Genomic DNA, 21,021 nt, shown 5'->3' with positions numbered 1-21,021 from the left:
GGCTGTGGGGAGATGACCCACCTCTCTGAACTTAGTGGTTCTTCTATGAGTTAAGTAATTTCCCTGATGAGGCCAGTTGATTTTCCCGTCTATAATCCCTTCTAAACCGTACTTTGCCCCTTGGCCAGCATTGCATGCAGCTCATGGCCCTCTCTCTGTCACTCCCCACTTTTCCCAGAACTCCTTCCCAAGGAATTTCATCACTTCCCAGAACAATCAAAACATTTTTGGTATATTTCTCTGTTAGTGTTTAACCAAACATCTGCCCCTAAGGGGTGGGCCTGTCTCTAAGGGGTGGGCTGAATTGATAGAAGAAAGGTTGAAAGCCCGAGACTCAGAAAGACAATTTCTACAGGCTGACTCTAGCTTCTGGAGGAGAGGGAAGGCAGTGGTGGCATAGAAGAGAGATACCATGGAATCTGGCTTCACCTCTAAGGATACTTATCTGAGCCATTTTAACCCTCGAGATTACCTAGAAAACTATTACAGCTTTGGGTCTAGTGACTCTGCAGAAAACCAAGTTCTTAGGCTTCTTTTGAAAAATCTTTTCAAGATATTCTGCCTAGGTAAGTTTGTCTGCTGTTTGTGTCTCCTGCCCCTCCCCCAACCCAACTGTGAGTCTATATGTAGATAGGGTATCAGGGCATGACAGTTTTCTGTCTAGTCATTATTTGACAGTGCTTTTGGCATCACTCATTTATTTAACTAAGATAAAAACTAAAGAAGACTGACGTGAGAGGAATGAGTAGTGACGGTCTAGTAGTGAGCGAGATGGTTTGTCTTTGGGCTCCCCATCACAGTCCCAGAAAAGACAATGCAAATCAGCTCTATCTGCCACCACATGATGCCTGACTCCTACTTCCCTGTTCCTTACTCTAAACCAGATGGCGTGAATGGAGACCTCCTGATTGATATTGGCTCTGGCCCCACCATCTATCAGCTCCTATCTGCTTGCGAATCCTTCAAGGAGATCATTGCTACCGACTACATTGACCAGAACCTGCGGGAGCTGGAGAAGTGGCTGAAGAAGGAGCCAGGGGCCTTCAGCTGGTCCCTGGTGATGACTTATGTGTGCGAGCTTGAAGGGAACAGGTAAAGAAATTGGGGTCTGCTTTCAGGCCTTCCGAAAGTACTTGAGTGACAGTTTGTTTTTTAGAACCAAGAGTTATCCTTCGAGTGGAAAAGCAAAGGAGACAGAGACCAAAAAGAAATCCAGATGAAGAGAGTGAGAACAAGATAGACATGTGTGTGAACGTGTGTGTGTGAGTGTGTGTGTGTGTGCACGTGTATGCACACATCAGAACAGCAGAAGAGGGAGAGTGTCGAGGAGATGGATATGGAGCAAAGATGAATGAACTCAAAACTTTTCTAGGCCTGTGTGGGCTCAGTGTGTAGGCCAGGTACTTCAGGACCCTGTTTTAGGACAACTCCAAGAGGTGAAATCTCGCTAGCAGCTTGTGGGTGTCAGTGCTTACCTCCTAGCGCCACACTGTTGCTAGCCATCCAAGCACATGGGACTCTGCGGTGAGGGTGGCTGGTGCTGACACCACCACATACAACATAAAACTAATTGTGTTTTTAAACTGAGATTAGCAGCATGAAGGAATTATTTGAAAAGAATTTTATGAACTCACCATCCATAAAATTATATCCTCACAACTAATGACCAAAATCTGATACTACCTTATCTATGAGTAAACTTATACAAGCAAATCTAGTTAAATTATTATTTCTCCCCACATGAGAAATTGGCAATAGCTTATTAACCAGAGATGACCAGTTCTGCGTTTCACCGTAACCTTCTCTTGTCCTGATATGCCTCCAGCACCTGCTCAGCTGACCGTCAGCTTTTGGAGCCTCACGTCTTTGCTGGTTGGCATATTGCTGTGACCCCACAGACTCTTTTGTAAACTGCACAAAGAGACCACTTTAGTGTTTTTCTTAGGATCCTGCTGGTCCTGTCTGTTACTTCTTATATGCTCAGTTATAGTTACCTCTTTTTTTCTCCCCTGCTCTTGTGTTTTGTTTTTGTTTTTGTTTTTGTATATTTTTTTCTGTCTTTCCCTACTTCCCTTACCAAGGATTTAATTTTCCCATGAAATCTTTTTCTCTCGTCCCCAAGTCATGTCTTTCTATATTTCCCCCTTTGCTCATATACCGCACTCTTTGTGTATTGCACGGCATCCTCTGTTTTTCCTTTTCTTGTCTTTTCATTCACAAAGGGAAAGCATATATATATTTAATTAACATATCCCAGGATTTGGTCAAGACAGGGCTCTTATTTCCTAGGAAGACGATTTCTCTCACGAAACAAGCGCTAACACTTCTGGCTCATGGTTAAAGGAACTAGCGTTTCTTCATTCTTTTAACAAACCTATGTCGATCACCTATGATGTGCCACAGTACTAGCTACTGAGATAGAATGGTAAATAAGGCAGAGGAGGTCCCTTGTCTCCTAGAACTCACACCAGGGAAGGCAAGCAAGTGATAGATCATTTCGGGCCTCAAGGCCAAGTTAAAGATTGCGGACTTCAAGTATAACAAGAATGCATTAGAGGTATAATCAAGAAAGTGATGTGACACAATTTACATTTACAAAGAACTCTCTGGCTATTGTATGGAGAATATGGATTAGAGGGGTCTAGAGGAGAATGAGAGGTGCAGAAAGGAGACAATTTAACTCCAGGTTAGAGATGATGGTCATTTGAACTAGGTGATGAAGAGAAGTAGATAATTTTAAGGTGCATTTTTGAGATAGGATAGATAGGATTGGTATCATGTATCAAGGGTGACTCTCATATTTCTGAACTTGAACAACAAGAGAACCGAGGCAATATTCCTGAATTCCAGGGAAAAATATAAGACCGCGTGGTCTTAATATGTCCCTAAGGAATATGCCGCCTCCATGCTCTTCTTCTGGAGTGATGGTCAATTCATTTTCCTATATTTGCACTTTATTTGATTACCATCTAGTCACCAACTTGTCTTTATTCCTGATTCAGTTTCCCTTCTGAAGCTAATGCTAACGTCTGCTTCTATGTCTTTAAACCCCGCCCCCCCATTTTCTTTTAATGGTCTGCTAACTTTGAGCTTATTAAGAGTATTCTAAACTTCATATTCATTTTTTACATATTGTTGCTACATTGTCTCATTCGTAGATGTGGATTGTCAAATGGAAGTAACCAAGGTGACTCATTGGTGGTACAATTCTTTATAATATAGAATAAACTAGAAGTTTTATATTTTGTTCCCAATTAATCTTTTTGCTATCATGTAGAGTCACTAAATTTTCACTGAGTTTACACTGGTCTTTTATCTTGTTTACCAGAGATAGTTAAGTGTTGAAATCAGATAGTGTGAATCTACTTTGTTCTTTTACAAGAATATTTTGGCAAATTTAGTGCCATTAATTTTAGAATAAGCTTGTCAATTTCTCCAAAAAAGCCTCCTATGACTTTGGTTATGATTTCTTTGAATTTACAAATCAATTTAGGAGAGTAGATTTATTGAATCTCCAGTCCATAAGCCTGGTTTATCTCTCCACACTTGTCTGGTTTTATATTTAAAGAAAGTGTTTTTCTTGGAAATAGCATGTTCTAGGTCTCGCTTTTCAATCCAATCTGACAACTTCTGCCTTTTAAGTGGATTGTTTATTTGATTTACATATAAATACTGACATTTATGGTTGAATCTAAACCTACCATCCTGGTATATATTTTCTATTTGTCTTATCTGTTTGTGTTTATTTTGCCTTTTGTTCCTGCTTTTCCTTGGTGAATGGGATAATTTTTGGTATTCCATTTGGTATAAGTATACACACTTTTATATTCCTTTTCATCTCTTCTATTGACTTTTATTTCCTCTATTGACCTCTTTTGTGTTTTATGTGTGTGTGTGTGAGAATGTGATTTTTCTACAAATAACATTATATATTTTTAACATATCTATTACTTCACGAACAATGAAAGGTATTATAACAGTACAACTCCTTATCCACTCTCCAACCCCTTATGCACTTGCTGTCATATATTTTGCTGTATGTATACTATAACACTATAATACATTGTTATTATTTTTGCTTTAAGCAGTCAGTAGTGCTTTTATTTATTTGGGGCTTTTGTTTTATTTTTAATTGTGGTTTAAAAAACCCACATACCATAAAATTTACCATCCTAACTATGTTTAACTATGTATAGTTTAGTAATTTTTAGTATGTCTACATCCATCAGTGATTTTTTTTGAACAAATACATATATTTTATATTTACTCACATATCTGTCCTGTCTAGTATTCTTCATTCCTTTCTGTAGATCTAGCTTCATTCCTTTCTGTAGATCTATCTGGCATTATTTCCCTTCACCTGAAGAACTTTTAGTATATCTTATAATGCAGGTCTGCTGGAGACAAATTCTCTCAGCTTACTGAGAATCAGTAATTTTTTTCCTTCCTTGTACTATGAAGAATTTAACAATTTAACAAAGTCCTTTTGGCATCATTCTTCCCAATGTTTATTGTTAAAATCTGAGATTTTAAAATCCAAATATTATAACTTAAAGTATTATTTTTCTGCTTTCTTTCAAGACTAATTTGGACATTCGCTTTCAATTTGTAATTATATTTGCAATTATGTGGACATATTTTATGCTCATTTAATATGATTTTTATAGTTGTTTGAGTTTTTAATTCTGATTCATCTCTTAGTCAACTGAATAGGTCCTCGAACAATTTTTTCAAGAAGTACCCATAAGTGACGTATTTCCTAAGCCCATGCATACATAGGAATGTGTTTTTGTTGCACATCACATGAACAACATAGTAAAATTGTTTAATATTGCTTAAATATTGCTCCATTTTTTTCTTGGCATTTAGTAAGAAGTTGAAGAGAGGCTACTTTCATATGCCATTTTTAACCTCTAAACTCTGTACTTAGAATTTTGTCTTTGAACTAAAGATATGTTCTTCAAAATAAAAGTAATTTAAAACTTTTCTTTTCTATTAACGACATGATTCTACAGAATGAAATTAGTGATAACTAGAAAAATAACTGTAGCTATGAGGGTTGGGATAATATCTAACATTACTAAATAAATAAGGACTTTCCCAGGATTTATAGAATTTCACAGAAAGTTTATAAAAACGTTCTTCGTCGTGGTCAGAAAACACACCTTTCTGAAGTCCAAATCATGTGTCAAGAAGGCTTTTATAATTTTCTTCTCTATTTCCCTAGCCATCAGAAGACTCTCCATCTCATTCAGAAACAAACCTTTAAAATCTAGCAGGCTACTAAAAGCATTACTTACTTCATGCCAGAATCGTCAGCTATTAGCAGTTGGCTCCTAAGACACTGTCCCTTCCCAATTGCTCTGTTAGACAAAAAAACACATATTTTTGGCAGAAAAATTCTGCGTTCTCACCCTTATCCTTCTGCCAGATCCTGTGGCTTCAACTATTTTGAGAATGATAGTGATTTTATTCAACTTATGTCTTTCTTGCATCTTCAAGTACCTCTATCAACCCACGAACTATTTCTCCTGAGATTAATTCTCCTTTATCTGAAGCTATTTCTCGTGCTGACTGTTGCCAAAGACAATTTGAACTGTTGCCTGTTACTCTGCCTTCGGAGTGTGACTCATACATTTAGATACCACTCATTTTTACAACTATCCTAAAAGTTGGAAGACACTGACACCAAATTCTTGCCTCATATTATCCATTTATCTAGCCAGAATGTCAAAAACTAATATATAACTAACTACTCAAGCATGAATCGAGAAAAATGAGATTTTACCCCCTAGAAACAGCCTTAATTAACCTCTGGCTCTTGGATCTTGGAACACATCGCCTTATGGTCCCCAGACTAGTAGCTTCTATATCATCTGAGAGCTTGTTAGAAATGCAGACTCTTGGGCCCCACTCCTTACCCACAGAATCAGAATCTGCATTTTTACAAGTTCTGCAGGGGCCTATATGCAGTTTACAGTTTGAGAAGCACTGGTGTCTAGAACAGAGTTTCTCAGCAGGTATGCCAGGGCATGCCGGTGGTGGGAGTGAATGACAGATGTGTTCTGTGAGTTGTTCTCTGCCCTCAGGGCAGCCAGGGGAGCCTGGGAAGGCTGCAGCCCGTCTTTTGGTTGCCTCTACAGAGAGCATCTCCCCCACTTACCTCAATGTACCTGATAGTGGAAAGCCTGAACACCTGCTGAGGTGGTATATCTGAAGTAAATGTTCTCTATACAAAGACTTTCAATCTGTTTAAAAAGATGTTTGTGGCCCCAAATAGACACAGCTGTGCCAAATTTGTTTCCTGAATTAGTGAACTGCCTTGATTCCAAAGCACCTCTGTATTTTTATGTCTTGTAAAAGATTGATGTTCTTTCTCAAAATCAGGAGTTTGATGGTCATGAGGATGCCTAGGAAAAGTTCTTGCCTTTTGTAAAGATGCCTTTCTCTTAAATAAGTGCTCTCACTTATTATCTCTCAGGGAAATTTAACAGGGCAGGTTGAAAATGCTTTAACTGGCCATTTCCTTCCAATTGCAAACATTCTACTTGCACGTCTCAAAGCATCTCAAACTCGATGTGCCCCAAATTGAGCTATAACCTTCCCCAACTCTGCTCCTTTTCTGTTGTTCTCATCTCCTTGAATGGCACCATCCTACGATTAATTGGACAAACCAAAACCTTGGGGGCCAACCTTGTCATCTCCCTCTCCATCAAGTTCCATAGCTAGCACCAAGTTCTGCTGATTTTATTTCCTGAGTTTCTCTTGAACCAGCATCTTTCTTCCAATATCTTCCATTACCTGGGCCAAGATATCATTCTCTCCTTCCTAACGGGCCTCCCACCTCCACTCTCATCCCAACATAATTAACTCTAAATGTAAATCTGATCACATCACTCCCTTCCTTAGCGCCTCTTAATGACTTCCCCTGGCTTTCAGAACAAAAAGCAAAATTCTTAACATGGTCCACAAAGCCTTGCCTTGTCTGGCACCTGCTGACTCCATTTGCCTCGCTTTCCCCTGTGCTCTGTTTTGCTTTTTGAGATTCAGCCTCATCAGCATTCTCCTCTCTCTGTTTCCTCCCACCACATGGCTTTGCACGAAGGCCTTGCAGGTCCATGCCTTTGCACTTACTATTTCCTCTTACTGGGATACCCTCCTCCCCTCCTAATTCTTTTTGGCCTAGTTAACCTGTTATTTATCCTCTTTATCTTTGCTTACCTGACCCCTTTTTGGAAGAGCTTTTTCTGATACTCTGGACCAAGTCAAGCTCCCAACATTCTTCCATTAGTGCCGTGTCCCTCTCCTTCCTAGCATTTATCAATTTATCACAGCTTTAATTTTTCATTTTTGTGGATGATCATGTGGATTCTTTTTCCCTCACAAGGCTGTATACTCTAGGAGGACAAGATCTGTTTCTCATTTGTTTCTCTTTGGGGCCCCACTGCCCAACACTCTTCCTGGCACATAATGGAGGTTCAAAAATATTTGTAAAATGAATGACTGCTTGCCTTTTTTTTCCTAGACTCTCCCTCACAGAATGTCTTTTACCTGATTCAGCTGTGGCCTGTCAAAGGTTTACCAACGATTATTCCTTGCTCTTACAATTCTTACACTGACATCCAAGCTTATCTAGTTTTTTATTTCCTTTACACGTTTTGATGGTTCTCCCGCAGGAGGCCCAGCTGGAACCTCAGGGGATGGGGCTTGGGGGAGGTGAGCGTATTAGAAAAAAGCTTGTCTAGGCAATTCTGATCCACCACCTGCCTTGTAGAGACAGGGCAGGAGAAAGCTCCTCTAAACCTCAGGATAATTACCTGGGGTAAGGAAAGACATTCTTCAAAGTGCTCTTCCCAGGAGTGCTACTCTTCATCCTTCTATTCCTCTCCTCCCTCCCCCGCTCCCTCAGGCTTTTATAGATAGCGTATTTATAGAGGAAATAGCTGCCTTTTTTGCATATTGATTCATTTGAAAGAGTAGATCTTTGGAACTAGAGAAATGGCCACACTGCTTTTAGCTTTCTGTAAAACTGTATAACACTTTTCTGGTGTGTGTTTATTATCTACCCCTTGAGCTAAATGTGAGGCTGAGTGGTAATTGCCTGTGTCTCCAGGCGAGTCCATTTCTCCCCAGGTGAACTTGTAGGCTCTGAGGAGCCCTGAGGTGTAATCTTTACACAGCTGCCTTGGCAACTGAGTTCACCAATGTTTGCTGTACGTCCAAGGACAAGCAGGTATCCACAACTGTGGGTGTTTCTAACAAATTTCCCTCTCAAATTGGCACATTCTCTGTGAGCTTTCTAGATTTCACAGTGTGTCTCACAGTTTGGGAACAATTTCCGTCATCATCTGACTGGCAAGTACTAGTTCTGTGGCAACTTGTGTCTTTAAAATAACTTCATACACAATAGGGCACAGAGGTCCAAACTGCTTCTGATGCAATCACTTAAATACACCTTCCCCAAATATTCTCAGCATAGATCATCTTTAAACACATTCAGAAAAACATCATGTTATCACTTCTTTGGCTTGTTGGGGACACTTAAGTTATTCATATGTGCAGATAGGTTATTTGAAATTTTTCTATTCTAGATTAATTTACCTATTCAAATCTGTGTTTCATACAGACTTCCATAATGTTAAATTCTTTTTTATTCTTAAAATGTTCTGTCAAATTATCCATGTTCTATTAGGCTGGGTGGCAGCTTTGTAACTGATTTCCCTGCTTTTAGAATGACTAACTTTCCTGGTTGCCCAGGACTGAGAGGGGTTCTCAGCACCTGAGATTTTCAGTGAGAAAATAAAAGCCCAGATCTATCGGGACAAATTGGTCACCCTACTACCATTTCTGCCCTTGATAGGGGAGCAAGGAGAGCCAGTCAGAATTAATTATTATTCCCTGTGTACACCAGTTTATTGGTTGGTAGAAATTCCCCGGAACCATCTCTCTTTCTCTGTCTCTGTCTCTGTCTCTGTCTCTCTCTCATAACGACTTTACTGAGATACAACTCACATAGCATGTAATTCACCCATTTAAAGTGTGTAATTTAATAGTTCTTAGTGTATTCACAGAGTTGTGTAATCCTCACCACCATCTTAGAACATTTTCATAACTTTCCACATGAACCCTGTACCCATTAGTACTCATTCCTATTTCCTCCATCCTCTCACTGCCTGGCAACCACTGGTCTGCTTTGCCTTTTCTGGACATTTCCTATAAATTGAATCAATTTGTGGCTTTCTGTATCTGGCTTCTTTCACTGACCATAGTGTTTTCAAGATTCTTCCACGTTGTAGCACGTATCAATTGTTCATTCCTTTTTATTACTGTATTATAGTCCATTGTGTAGATATACCACATTTTATTTATCTGTTTATAAGTTGATGGACATTTGCGTTGTTTCCATCTTTTGGCTATTATGAGTAATGCTGCTATAAATACTTATGTACAAGTTTTTGTGTGAACATATGTTTTTATTTCTCTTAGGTAAAATTCTATGAGTAGAATTCCTGGGTCATATGGTAACTCTATGTTTAAACTTTTGGGAACTTCCAGAGTGTTTTCCAAAGTAGCTGGAGCATTTTACATTCTGACCAGCAATGTGCGTAAGTCCTAGTTTCTGCACATCCTTGTCAACACTTGTTATTATCAGCCTTTTTTATTCTAGCCATCCTAGTGGGTATGAAGTGGTATCTCATAGTTTGATTTGCATTACTCTGATGGCCACAGATGTTGGGCATCTTTTCATATGCTTATTGCTAAGCTTCTTAAATGGAAAATTATAATAAACATAAAGGATATTTGTAAAAAACTGATTATATGCACTAGGTAAGATTTTTAACTAAATATTTAAATAGGATGCCCACAACAAATTATTACTATCTCAAATCATTCCACCTGGAGGTAAATCTCCAAGTTTTATTTAAACCATCGACTTTTCGTCACAACTATAAATTGTCCCAGTGTTAGACTCTCTCTCACCTGCTCCGATGTTAGGCCATCCTCTGCTCTCTCCATCAAGCCTTGTTGCCCACATAACTGTCTTCTCCTGGAGCCAAGGGACTGTGTGTTCTCTGAATGTAAGTCTGGATTTGCATCCCCGGTGCTTTGTTGATTAACTTCTTCAAAAGGCTGGATACCCAGTCATCACTCCTATTATTTGAGTTCTATGGTTTTCCTGGGCACTTTACACACTCATTTCTTCCTTTTCTCTTATCTCTCTGATTTAATGCTACTTCTTTCTTCTTTATCTGTTTCTCCAATTATTATTATATATTCTATGTTTGTTTAATTTTGTTCATTTGTCTGTTTGTTCCTTCATTCCTCCCCTAACAAATTCTAAAATGATCCGAGGCACTCTATTCCATCTCCTGTCCTTGCCTGTGATGCTCCTTTCACTAACTGTTTTTTTTTTTCTCAAGAAGCCCCATTGATTTGGTAGAAAAGGATAGAAATCCTAGCAAGGCTACCAAGAAAATAATCTTTTTCAGAAAACATTCTTTCTGCAATATGTTTTGGAACCTGAGAAAGGCAACTAGTAGTTTTCTCTAAGGGGGCCCTGGCCACAGCTGTAAGATAGTGATCAACAGTATCTAAAAATTTCTAAGATGACCCCACTCCCTTCATTGATCAACAGCTACTAAAAAATACTATTTCAGCATTTTAAATCCACTATTACCTGATATGTATGGGTCAAATGGCCACTACCTTGGAATTTGGAAGAGAGGATCAGAGTAATAACAATTAATAATAATAAATGAGGAAGGCACTATTATAAGCAGTGGAGGAAGAATAATTCTACACTGCCCCCAGTGTAGAATCAAGTATTTTTATTATTTTCGTGTCATTATTCACTTTATAAAGAGATTTAACCCAGCATAGGGTAATGTGGTCACATTCAGATACTAAAATGGTCCCTCATTTCTCCTTTCTCTGCTTTTACAACAGAGATGGCCCTGAGGATATAGCATTTGGGACAACTCTGTCATTTTCAGCTCTGCCCAAAGGGATCTGGGGTCCCCACGAGTAGGAGAGCAAGGTGTTGGTTAGTTTTTGTGTTTCAGAGCGAAGGGGCCAGAGAAGGAGGAAAAGTTGAGGCGGGCAATCAAGCAGGTCCTGAAGTGTGATGTGACTCAGAGCCGGCCACTGGGTGCTGTCTCGCTGCCCCTGGCTGACTGCCTGCTCAGCACGCTGTGCCTGGACGCCGCCTGCCCAGACCTTCCTGCTTACCACTCAGCCCTCAGAAACCTCAGCAACCTGCTGAAGCCAGGGGGCTACCTGGTGATCATAGACGCCTTGGAGAGCAGCTACTACATGATTGGCGAGCAGAGATTCTCCAGCCTGTGCCTGCGCCAGGAGGAAGTAAAGGCTGCTGTGAGAGAGGCTGGCTACACCATCAAACAATTTGAGGTGATACCTCAAAGTTATTCTTCCACCAGAGCCAACAACAAGGGACTTTTCTTCCTGGTGGGGCAGAAGCTGAGTAGATCTGAATGACACCTTGTGATCCCAATTAAAGCAATTCCTCTGATCTACCCATTTGACTTCAGTTGTTGTGCTAAGTAGAGGTTAATGGCTGGGGCCTCAATGGTTCATCTAGGACAGGGTTGTAGCCATCAGTCAACTGAGGAACAATTGGTTGGCCAACTAGTCTGTGTCTAGTCTTCACTGCCTGTGATTACAAAAGAAAATCTGATTTTCCTTAAGCATTCCAGTTATGATGGCTCAAGCCCACACATCCCTATAGAGAAGTGCCTGAAATTGTTTAGTATTCATTTCCTAGAGGGCCTGCTGCCTCCTTCTCTCCCAGGAACAGGCTTCTCCTGCTCTTCAACTGTTGCCTTCTCTGGAGACTCTGTCCTCTGCTGGGGTCCACTAGTACCACCACTGCCTCTGGGGGCAGAGAACAGCTGTCCTCTTTGCTCCAAGGTCCTAAGTATGAAGCAGGCCCTTCTCTTCCCTCAATACACCTAAGCCAAGGCTGTGACTTCCACCTGAAGAGAAGTGAGGAGTTAGCAAAGGAGATAACAAACACTATCTTATAGCTGCTATTAGAAACAGGTGTCTTCAGAGCCCACATCCTTAGAGGGTCCTGGAAGGTAGTCTGTTGGCATAGCTCTTGATCAAGCATCTACTTGGAGTTAGCTTACATCCCATGCCTACCCTCTCTGGCTCCTAAACCCCATCACCACAATGCTCTAAAACAGAGGTTAACAAACTATAGCCCATGAGCCAAATCCAGCCTGCTGCCTGCTTTGTGATGTTTTATTGGGACAGAGCCACAGCCATTCATTTATGTATCATCTGTGGCTATTTTTGTGCTATAATGCCAGCATTGAGTAGTTATGATAGCAACTGTCTGCATGGTCTGTGAGGAATAGAGTGAAGAAATAAAACAGAGTCACTGTGGTCAAGCTGCTAAATTATTAACTTCAAGTGGGCTGAGGCAGAGGGAAACAGTTATTTTTAAGTGACTCTAGGAACTTGAATTTTTGAACTTCCCAGAACTAGATGCATATCAGTGCTTTGAGCATTAACGACCGGTTGTGCATCAAACATCTAGTTAACCATCTGAATGACCCCAAAAAGAAAATGTTCCATCGTCTAAACCACTGGACATCTGACAATTACCACTACTCATATGACGATTACCATTTGAACTGATCTGAGGGAGAAGAAGGTAGAACTGATTCTTCTCAAGAACGTACTTTCTACTCTGAGAATCCTCATCTTTTCCTTTTGGAACACTCTAGATATTGCCTAGTTGTGTTACTGATTTGTAAATCCTAAGACCCTTGAATAAATCATTTATTTCTAGCCAAAACTCCTAAATCTTTTGAGCTCAGTTAACATTTAGCAAGGTCTAGAAAAGCTATTATTTAGATCATTGCAGAAAAACTTTGCTGACCCCTATCCTAAAGGAGAGAGGAATTTCTCTCCTCACCCTAGTCTGGGGCCCATCTCGCTAGCCTTCATTTCTCACCCCAAGATTTCCCTCTTCCTAGGATTACTGACAGTAGTCATTTCTGCTTTTCACTAGGGAGAGTCTTTCTTCCCCATGCCCCTCCACATGAATGGACAACCACATCAGAACACAAGTCTAGCATAAGTACATTTTTTGTTTACATGGTTGTTTAGGACTATAATGTCCTAACACAGGTCATTTTCAATTGTTCAAGCTCATAGGACATTCACACCAAAACAATATTCTAACTTGATTACGATTTATAAAGAGTCCATCCTGAGGGACTCTAAACAGGCCAGTCCTGAATTGAACAAGCCAAGTCCAGCTCTGTTCCTTTAGCAGGTGGGGATGATTGGGGCTGCACATCCTTTCCGCAAGCAACTCCTCCCAGAAGAGCACTCTTAACCCCCCAAGAGCCAGCACCAAATCACTTGGTCACACAGAGAAGTGACCAAGTCTTTAGAAATAGGATTCTTTCAAACATGTGCAATGGACTTCACCAACCCAGAACAAAGGCCACAGCTTCTTTTAAAACATCTGTATTTGGTTACCTCCCCAAACAATGTCCCTTGCTTACATTTGTATAACTGCAAACAAAAACTCAGGTATTCCTTAAAAACAGGATTTCCTGGTTTAAATTTCTTTTAAAAACAAGCAATCTCTTTTTAAAACAAGTTGAAAATGATAGATTTTCTACTTTTACTTATGAAAGTTTGGGAGTGGTGGGGAGAATCTGAGACTAGATTCACCACAACAACTTTATAAGGCACAGCTCCTTTAGATTTCCCAGCTCTTTGGCCAGACATGGAGTAGGCCCTGGGACAGAGCAGTAAACAGTGGAGGTAAGTGGCCTGTTCTCAGGATATGTTCCAGAAGAGGGCATGGGGTGTAGGCAGGTAAGGAAGATAATCAATAAATAAGACACTTTCTGATAGTGATAAGAGCTATGAAGGAAGAATATCAGGATAATGGAATGGAGACTGTCTGAGTGACAATTGAATATCTAACTAAAAACGGTTTATTAATCTCACTAATAAGAAATTCAGGGGTAGGCACTTCCGGGAGGGAATGAGGTGGCTCAACAGCACCACCAAGCATCACATCCAAGTAACAGCCGTCTTTCTCCTCCACTTTTGCGGCCGAGTGGGATTTTCATGGGAGGAAATCTTCAGAAGGCTCCAGCAGACTTCTTACATCTTGTTGATCAGAACTGGGTAACATGTCCACCTCTAAACCAGTTACAGACAAAACAAAAAAAGACACAGGGCATATTCCTTAAGATTTGTTATATAAAGGAATAATGTCTTAGATAATAACAAAAAGAGAAAAGAAAACTCACTGGATTCAGTGGATGAGCCAGTGTGTCTCTCATTCTAGCGATCTCTTTCTTTTTTTCTTTTTCATTTTTTTTTAGCTACACAGATGATCCTATTTTCAAAGCCTGGCTTTGCCACTTAGGAGCTGTTTCTCCTTGGGCAAGTTATATCACCTCTCTGCCTCAGTTTCCTCATCCATAGAATGAAATTAAAATAGAACTTCTTGACAAGAGAACAAAACTAAATGGCCATCTATAAAAGACCTAGAAGAATGCTTAGATAAGCACATAATATTTATTTATTGTCAGCTATAATCATCATCATCATAATCTTCACCTGTGATATCAATTGCCAAAGCAGCTGAGAAAAGATGTCTTGGTCTCCAAGTAGGAGAGCAGGTTTCAGTTCTGGGCTGCAGGCATCTAGGATCTTCACTGGCATTGCTTTCCAGGGGGGCTCTGATAAAACTCAGTTTCTATATCACATGCCACCAATTCCTTTCTCATTTAAGCAATAGTCAGTAAACATACCCTTTTCTTTGCCTAGCACTGGGAAGGCAAATGAAACCGCAATGTCAGTTGGTTCAAGGGTTCTCATTTTTGCAGACACAGCAACACCCCAAGTGCTTCCAAGTACTTCTGAGGGCAGTACCTCAGCCTACAGCAGAAGTCTCCATGCAAAATCTACCCTGTTCAACCTCTCCTGCTCAGGCTGTGCTGCCGTTGGTCTACATCCCCAGCCCGTAGATGCTAGGGAGGGGATGACATGGGCTAGCTTGAGAGAGATACTGTACATATATTTGTATGTATATTTGTTATTGGATCATTACATAAAATGTATTACTGTACGCTGTGATCAAAAATGTTTGAAAGCCACTGGACTATATTCTGAGCTTCTGGGACTCATCTCTGATAGCCAACATTTTTCTTTCAAACAGAGATGAAAGGCATGGCCCTGTTCTTGAGAACTCTGAGTCATTGGGGGAAACTGACGTGAAACTGACATGCAAATAGTTAAAATCTGGTGCAGTAAGGACTCTGAGATGAGTTAGCACAGAGTGCAATGGAGGGGGTTGTCAAAAGAGGTGGCATTTGCTCTGGGTCTTGTAGGCCGCACAGGTTTAAAGAGGAACTGTCACACTCCCTACAGGTTTGTTGTCTGAGCGAAGCTGGGACCTTAGCAAATATTTGGCCGCTTGTCTTTCGTTTGCTTTCCCTGAAATCAAACAGACCAACCAAGTCACTAGCAAACTCTGACTAGGGATCATTCTGGTACTAACTTATCAATCTCTTTGACACTGACCCAGCGCAGGAATTTTTTGGTCACTTTCTGGGGAAATGTTCAACAGTTTCACCCTGAGCAAACTTTTATGATGCAGGAAGCCTGTGTGTAAAGTCCAGGACAATGACTTGGGAAGAGAAAGCTATTAAAAAGGCTGTTCACCCATTTGGTGTCGTGTAGGCTGACCAGCCCGGTCTTCGTAATTCCAACCATCCGGCTGTCAAGAGTAATCAGAGGAGATGTCCACGATGTGACTTACTAGGCTGATCCTCGAAAGCTCTGACTGACCCCTCTAATTTTAGCCTCCGCCAACTCAAGAATGCGAGGCAATCATTAAATCTTAGGAAGACCGGGAGGAGGTGGGGAAGGCTCAGGATTGCTGGACAGAACACATGTGTGGATCTTAGCCTTATCACTTCATTGCTATGAAAGCATCATTCCACCTTTCTCTAACAATTACTTCTCAGGACTGTTGAGGTTGAATGAGATACATGTGAAGCCATTTTGCAACTTGTTAAGTGATATAATAGTTATTAAATAACTTTAATACTATTAACCCGTTTTAGGACAGCCACGAGGCCACATGATGTTACATTCATTAAGATTCCGTTCACAACCTAAGTATAGCCTTCAAAAACTCTTTTAAAGGCTCCTCAAAAGCTCCGTGTCATGGAGAGGCTCCAGCCATGACTAGAGAAACCTGTTTTGTATATACTTTATATCTAAGTCAGCACCATAGGCACCTTCATAGCTATTCATTCATTTGGCAGATATTTGCTGTGTCCCTGTTGTGTGCCAGGCATTGAGTTTTGGGACTGAGGATGCTATGCTGAAGGTGATTACAGCCCCTGGCCTCATAGGATTATATCCTTGTGAAGGAGACCAGAAAGTGATGCACTCTTACAGAACCTTACAATAAGTACTAGATTTTCTTTTGGTTCTCAAATCAGCCAGTTGGGAACATTTGCCCTTTCTGAAAGAGCCTTCTGAAATGAGACAAACCAGGCCTTTCTTACAGCTCTACTTTCCCATTTATAGGTCAGCTTTGCTAAGGGGGGCGGGGGGGGGGCGTGCTATAGATAAGATGTTTAAGAAAGTTTATCACAAAGACAAACACCACCGTGAGTAGAATCACTCAAGCTTTCTGCTTCTAATTTCCAATGGGAGCAGCGACTTAACCTTTCGGAGTCCGCCATTCTCTCTTCTCCCTTGCTGGCAAGTTTTGCCCTGAATGAAAATGCCTTCTTTGGCCCTCCAATAACCAGCAGAGGTCGCACGTGACTCTTGTTGGAGCCCTTCATTCCTGAATTTGCCCACTTACATAGCAAGGAATTTAAATTGAGTTAAACCTTTCAAAACAAGGAGCCTCGCTGCAGTATTTCCTTTTGTGCACTCCACTTATGAGGCTGCTAGGGAAAGGGGATATGGAATCCAGCCTATTTTTCTTTAACAAAAAATGTATAATTATTTTTATAGATACATACATTTAAAAATCTCTCCTTAAGGTCTATACACAAAATGCAAATTTTAATAAACCATGCAGAGGCTCTTGGCCAGATTAGCATAAGAAATGTTAAAAATTAGATTATGCAGTTAACTCATCATCATCTTCTATTCCCTGTTTATTCAAAGAAGGAAAAAGAAATTTTCGTGCTTTTTCAGAACCCAGTTTCTTATTATTTAAAAAATGAAATCTTTTCCTGGTCGTTGGCCAAACCACAATGCTTAAAACTTTATTTTTTTACTTTAATAGAGCCTGATGAATTCAGAGGAAGAGTTGGGGCCGAATTTCAAACCTTCAACAAATAATAATCAGTTAATATTGCTTTTGTTCTGATTCAGTGTTGAAGACCAGGAAATGATTTCTTCCCTGGCAGTTTACTGTCACACCCCATTTTAGGGAAAAGTCCCTATATGCTTAAGCAGAAGAGAGGTTAGAGAACTATGAATAGCTCTTCAGAAAGATCAGTAATAGCAGGAAAAACCCGCATCAAACCCTACCACCCAAGTGACCGGTATCCTCCCTAAGACCCTGGACATAAACGCTCCGTGTACAATAAGAGGTGGAAGATGTTCCTAGAAGGAAGAGGGTAAGCTGTTAGTTTGTTGCCCTCTTTTTTCTCGATGGTCAATTTCTGTCCCTTCTCACTGCCATCTTACATTTGTTAAACACGATGGAAAGCCCGGTTATTTGATGTGACCCTTGCCCTCATAGAATTTATTATCTTATCTGTGAGTTAAGATTTACAAAATAAAAGTCAAAATCTCCTGTTTTATAGGTCGTCAGTGCCGAGCTGATCGAGAAGGGAAGGTGTAGGTGGGGAGACGCCCAGCTGGAAGACTGCACGAGGGGTTGACATGGGAATGAAAAGGCAGGCGCCGACTTTAGTGCCGCGCGCTTCTGCTGCGCTTCGTCTTTTGCTCTCCAGGGGACCACGTGGGCTTTTTTTATATGTCAGAGAACAATAGTGGCATTCAGCCACACATGCGTGATACAATAAGCTGAGTCATGCTCACATGTGATTAGGTGCAGGCACCCTACTACACTAATGTAACATTCTAAATCCGGGGTCCTGTTCCTAGCTGTGAGCCTGGATCACAGCCAGACCTGGGACCCTGGATCACAGCCAGACCTGGGACCAGCCAGGCCTGGCGCCCACATAGGTGAAGACATTGAAACTGATCTGGGGTGAGGAACTTCACCTTTCCATGCCTCAGCCTCTACTGTAAAATGAGAGGCTGAATTAGGTACCTATGAGGCCCCATATTTTATGATTCGTCATTAGAGAACAACACTCGTTAAAATAGAATTCTCGTGCGTGCCACCTCCTTAATCCCATTTTTAAACATTCATCTGGAATTGGCTCAAACCCCTATTGTTCATTCAACCCATGATTCCTCTGTTTCAGGGAATTTGTGGGGGCAGTGACTTGTATTTCCCCGGGCGACCCCTGGATCTGAGCTCCCACTGACACTGAGTTCTAGCTTGTGAAATCATCTCACTTCAAGCGTGTGCTGATCCTTTTCTGTATCACTTGAGCTCTGACCAGACTCATCCTGACCCTTCATCCTCTGAAATTCTACTGGCCCTAACATATACCAGTGTGAACTTAAGCTTCAAGACAATGGGAGGGGTTCACACTATAGAACCGCAGCAACTTAAAATACTCAGCGCCCTTGTTCTTGACCTTCTGGGGAATTTCTCAATGACTCACTAGTTCAAATTGCCCTTAGCCACGTGGTTCTGCTGTCTCCCCTCCCTTCTCTGGTCTCCAGCCCTCTCCTCACTGGCCTTACTCCTCCCTCTGACCCCAAACCAAATTCCCGTACCCATCTCTTGATCTCACTTGTTTCTTCAGGTCTAGACCACACCTCTGGGGTTTCACATCCCTCAAGTGTTCAGGGTGTTTTCCTAAAAAGAAACTTCGGTGCCTGTATTTAGAATTAGAAAATTTACCCCTTTTGCTTAATCAGGGGATTGGGCCTTGAGCTTTCACCCAAAGCAAAAAAAGGAAATATCAGTTACAAGGTTTACTATACTTATACATTCAAAACAAACCAGCTGTTATTTAGCATAAGCACAACTTTTCCTGGCACTGAAAACTCTCCCACCTTTCACGATAATGGCAGCATAGTACAGGTGTTGCTCCCACCATCGGCCTCTACTCTGATATGCCCGGCTCAGTTCAATTAGCGATTGTAGCTTTTAAGGACTTTTTTAAAGTTTGAAACCTCTAAAAGAGTGTTATTAATTCCTGCACGCAAAAAGCTTTTATCAGGTGTCAGGAACGGTTCTAAGCACTGGATAGAGAGGAACGTAAGGCAAACGTGGTTCCTGACCTCCTGGAGCTTACAGTATTGGTGGGTACAGATAAGCACAAATGGGCTTTAACATGTCAATGCAACGTAGATGGGAAAACAAGAGAATCTAGGCTAGTCTCGAAAGGTTGGCAAAGGCTTCCTGGAGGAAGTGACGCCTAAGATGAGGCTAAAAAGGAAAGGAAAATTTACCTGTGAAAAAAGAAGGGAAACTAGTTCTGGGCAGAGAGAAGAGCACGTGCTAAATGCCCAGAGGTGAGAGGGACAATGCAGAGTTAGTGCCTGCAGTAGATGCTGCGGAGCCCTGCCCAGATCCGCTTCTCCAGGTTAGCACAGCTTTGGGCTATTACGGGCTCATGGCTGCCCCCTTCTCAGGAGAATTGCTCTTAGCTGGTAGGAGCCCTCTCATCTGGAAAGCCACAGGCCATTGCCCCCTCCCACATCCCCAGGGGCAGCTCACAGCCTATGACTGATACAGGGATTCAGAAGGCTGGTGCTCTTGCCCAAAGTGGGTGTGTGTCTGTGTGGGTAGGGGGTGGGCTGTTCACTTTTCAGTGCAGTTTATGCTCCCAGTGCCTCCCCACTTGTGGATCAGGCCAAGGCTCGATTTTACTTGAGACTACATACTTGCTTAGCTTCCTCCCCTCTTTGGAAGCAGTTTTCCCTGAAGAGCGCTCCCTCAATAAATTACATGTTCCCAAACCCCTGACCCGCTTCAGAGGAACCTAAGCTAAGGCAGTGAAAAAGGGAAAATTATTGAGATTGAATTCTCTCTATGTGCTTGGTTCAAACACGAGCCCCATCCATCAGCAGGTTAAGGCTTTACCTACTTAAGTTACTCCCATTTTAAATAAAAATTCTTATGGGATATATCCTTTTAGACTTCTGATTATTAGGATCACAGTTATTAAAACAGTCCCAGCCTAAATTTGTAAATAAGGACATCAAGACCCAGCAAAACATTTGGGTAAAGCTTGTCTGAGCCTTGGTCTTTTTGAAAATTGGGAATAATAATTCACAGTCTCTCAGCTTTATCAGGGTACAGCTGGACTAAAACAGACCTCAAAAATATCTCATGTCCTTCGACTTCCTGAGATATGAAGGCAGGAATGCCCTGGATCACAAACACCAATAAGTTCTGGCAATGCACACACCTCCTACCAAGCAAAAAAAGTCTGCTTCCCTGTTATGACTTAGTCTCTTATGAGTCTGATTAGTGTGAATCAGTGACTAGAGAAGCCATGGGCAAATTAAGTGTCTGAACCTACAAGACTAGACACTGAATTAAGACACTGACGCTCTCTGAGACTAATCTGAAATAGTCTCATGTTTTCCTCCATGCCTTTATCCCCTAGGTCGGGGTGAATGACTTATCATAGTAGAGCAGGACTGGAGCTGGACCTTGGAGGGTGAGCAGAATGAACTCCAAGACCCGCTGCGAAGCAAAGAAGCGAAACACTTCCCTACCAATGCTTTTTTGTTTCTTGCTTCCAGGCAATAAGTATAATCCATGAATTAAGGATAATTAGTGTCCTTTAGAAAATGCAATAGTAATTATAGACATTTAAGCGCACTTAGTGCATTGGAGAAGAATCAATTGTTTCACAGTTCACAGAGGGTCCTGCTGGCTGGAGGGCACAC

The 21,021-nt window shown here is 41.2% G+C and overlaps 1 protein-coding gene across 1 annotated transcript; it reads left to right on the top strand.

Moving 5' to 3' along the window:
• Positions 1-356: 356 nt before the first annotated feature.
• On the top strand, positions 357-11,536 carry NNMT (nicotinamide N-methyltransferase). Its single transcript, XM_011365372.2, has 3 exons — positions 357-566; positions 885-1,092; positions 11,064-11,536. Exons 1-3 carry the CDS (start codon positions 413-415, stop codon positions 11,494-11,496), a joined length of 795 nt encoding a protein of 264 aa, XP_011363674.1. The 5' UTR covers positions 357-412; the 3' UTR covers positions 11,497-11,536.
• Positions 11,537-21,021: the final 9,485 nt, after the last annotated feature.

Source organism: Pteropus vampyrus, unplaced genomic scaffold, assembly GCF_000151845.1.
Source record: "Pteropus vampyrus isolate Shadow unplaced genomic scaffold, Pvam_2.0 Scaffold110, whole genome shotgun sequence".
Lineage (NCBI taxonomy): Eukaryota > Metazoa > Chordata > Mammalia > Chiroptera > Pteropodidae > Pteropus > Pteropus vampyrus.
Note: the sequence above shows the minus strand (reverse complement) of the source record. Positions and strands in the feature narration are given on the sequence as shown.

Coding starts and splice junctions, on each gene's coding strand:
- NNMT (XM_011365372.2), top strand. CDS start 413: ATGGAATCTGGCTTCACCTCTAAGGATACTTATCTGAGCCATTTTAAC. Junction 567..884: donor TTTCAAGATATTCTGCCTAG/GTAAGTTTGTCT, acceptor ACTCTAAACCAG/ATGGCGTGAATGGAGACCTC. Junction 1,093..11,063: donor TGCGAGCTTGAAGGGAACAG/GTAAAGAAATTG, acceptor TTTGTGTTTCAG/AGCGAAGGGGCCAGAGAAGG.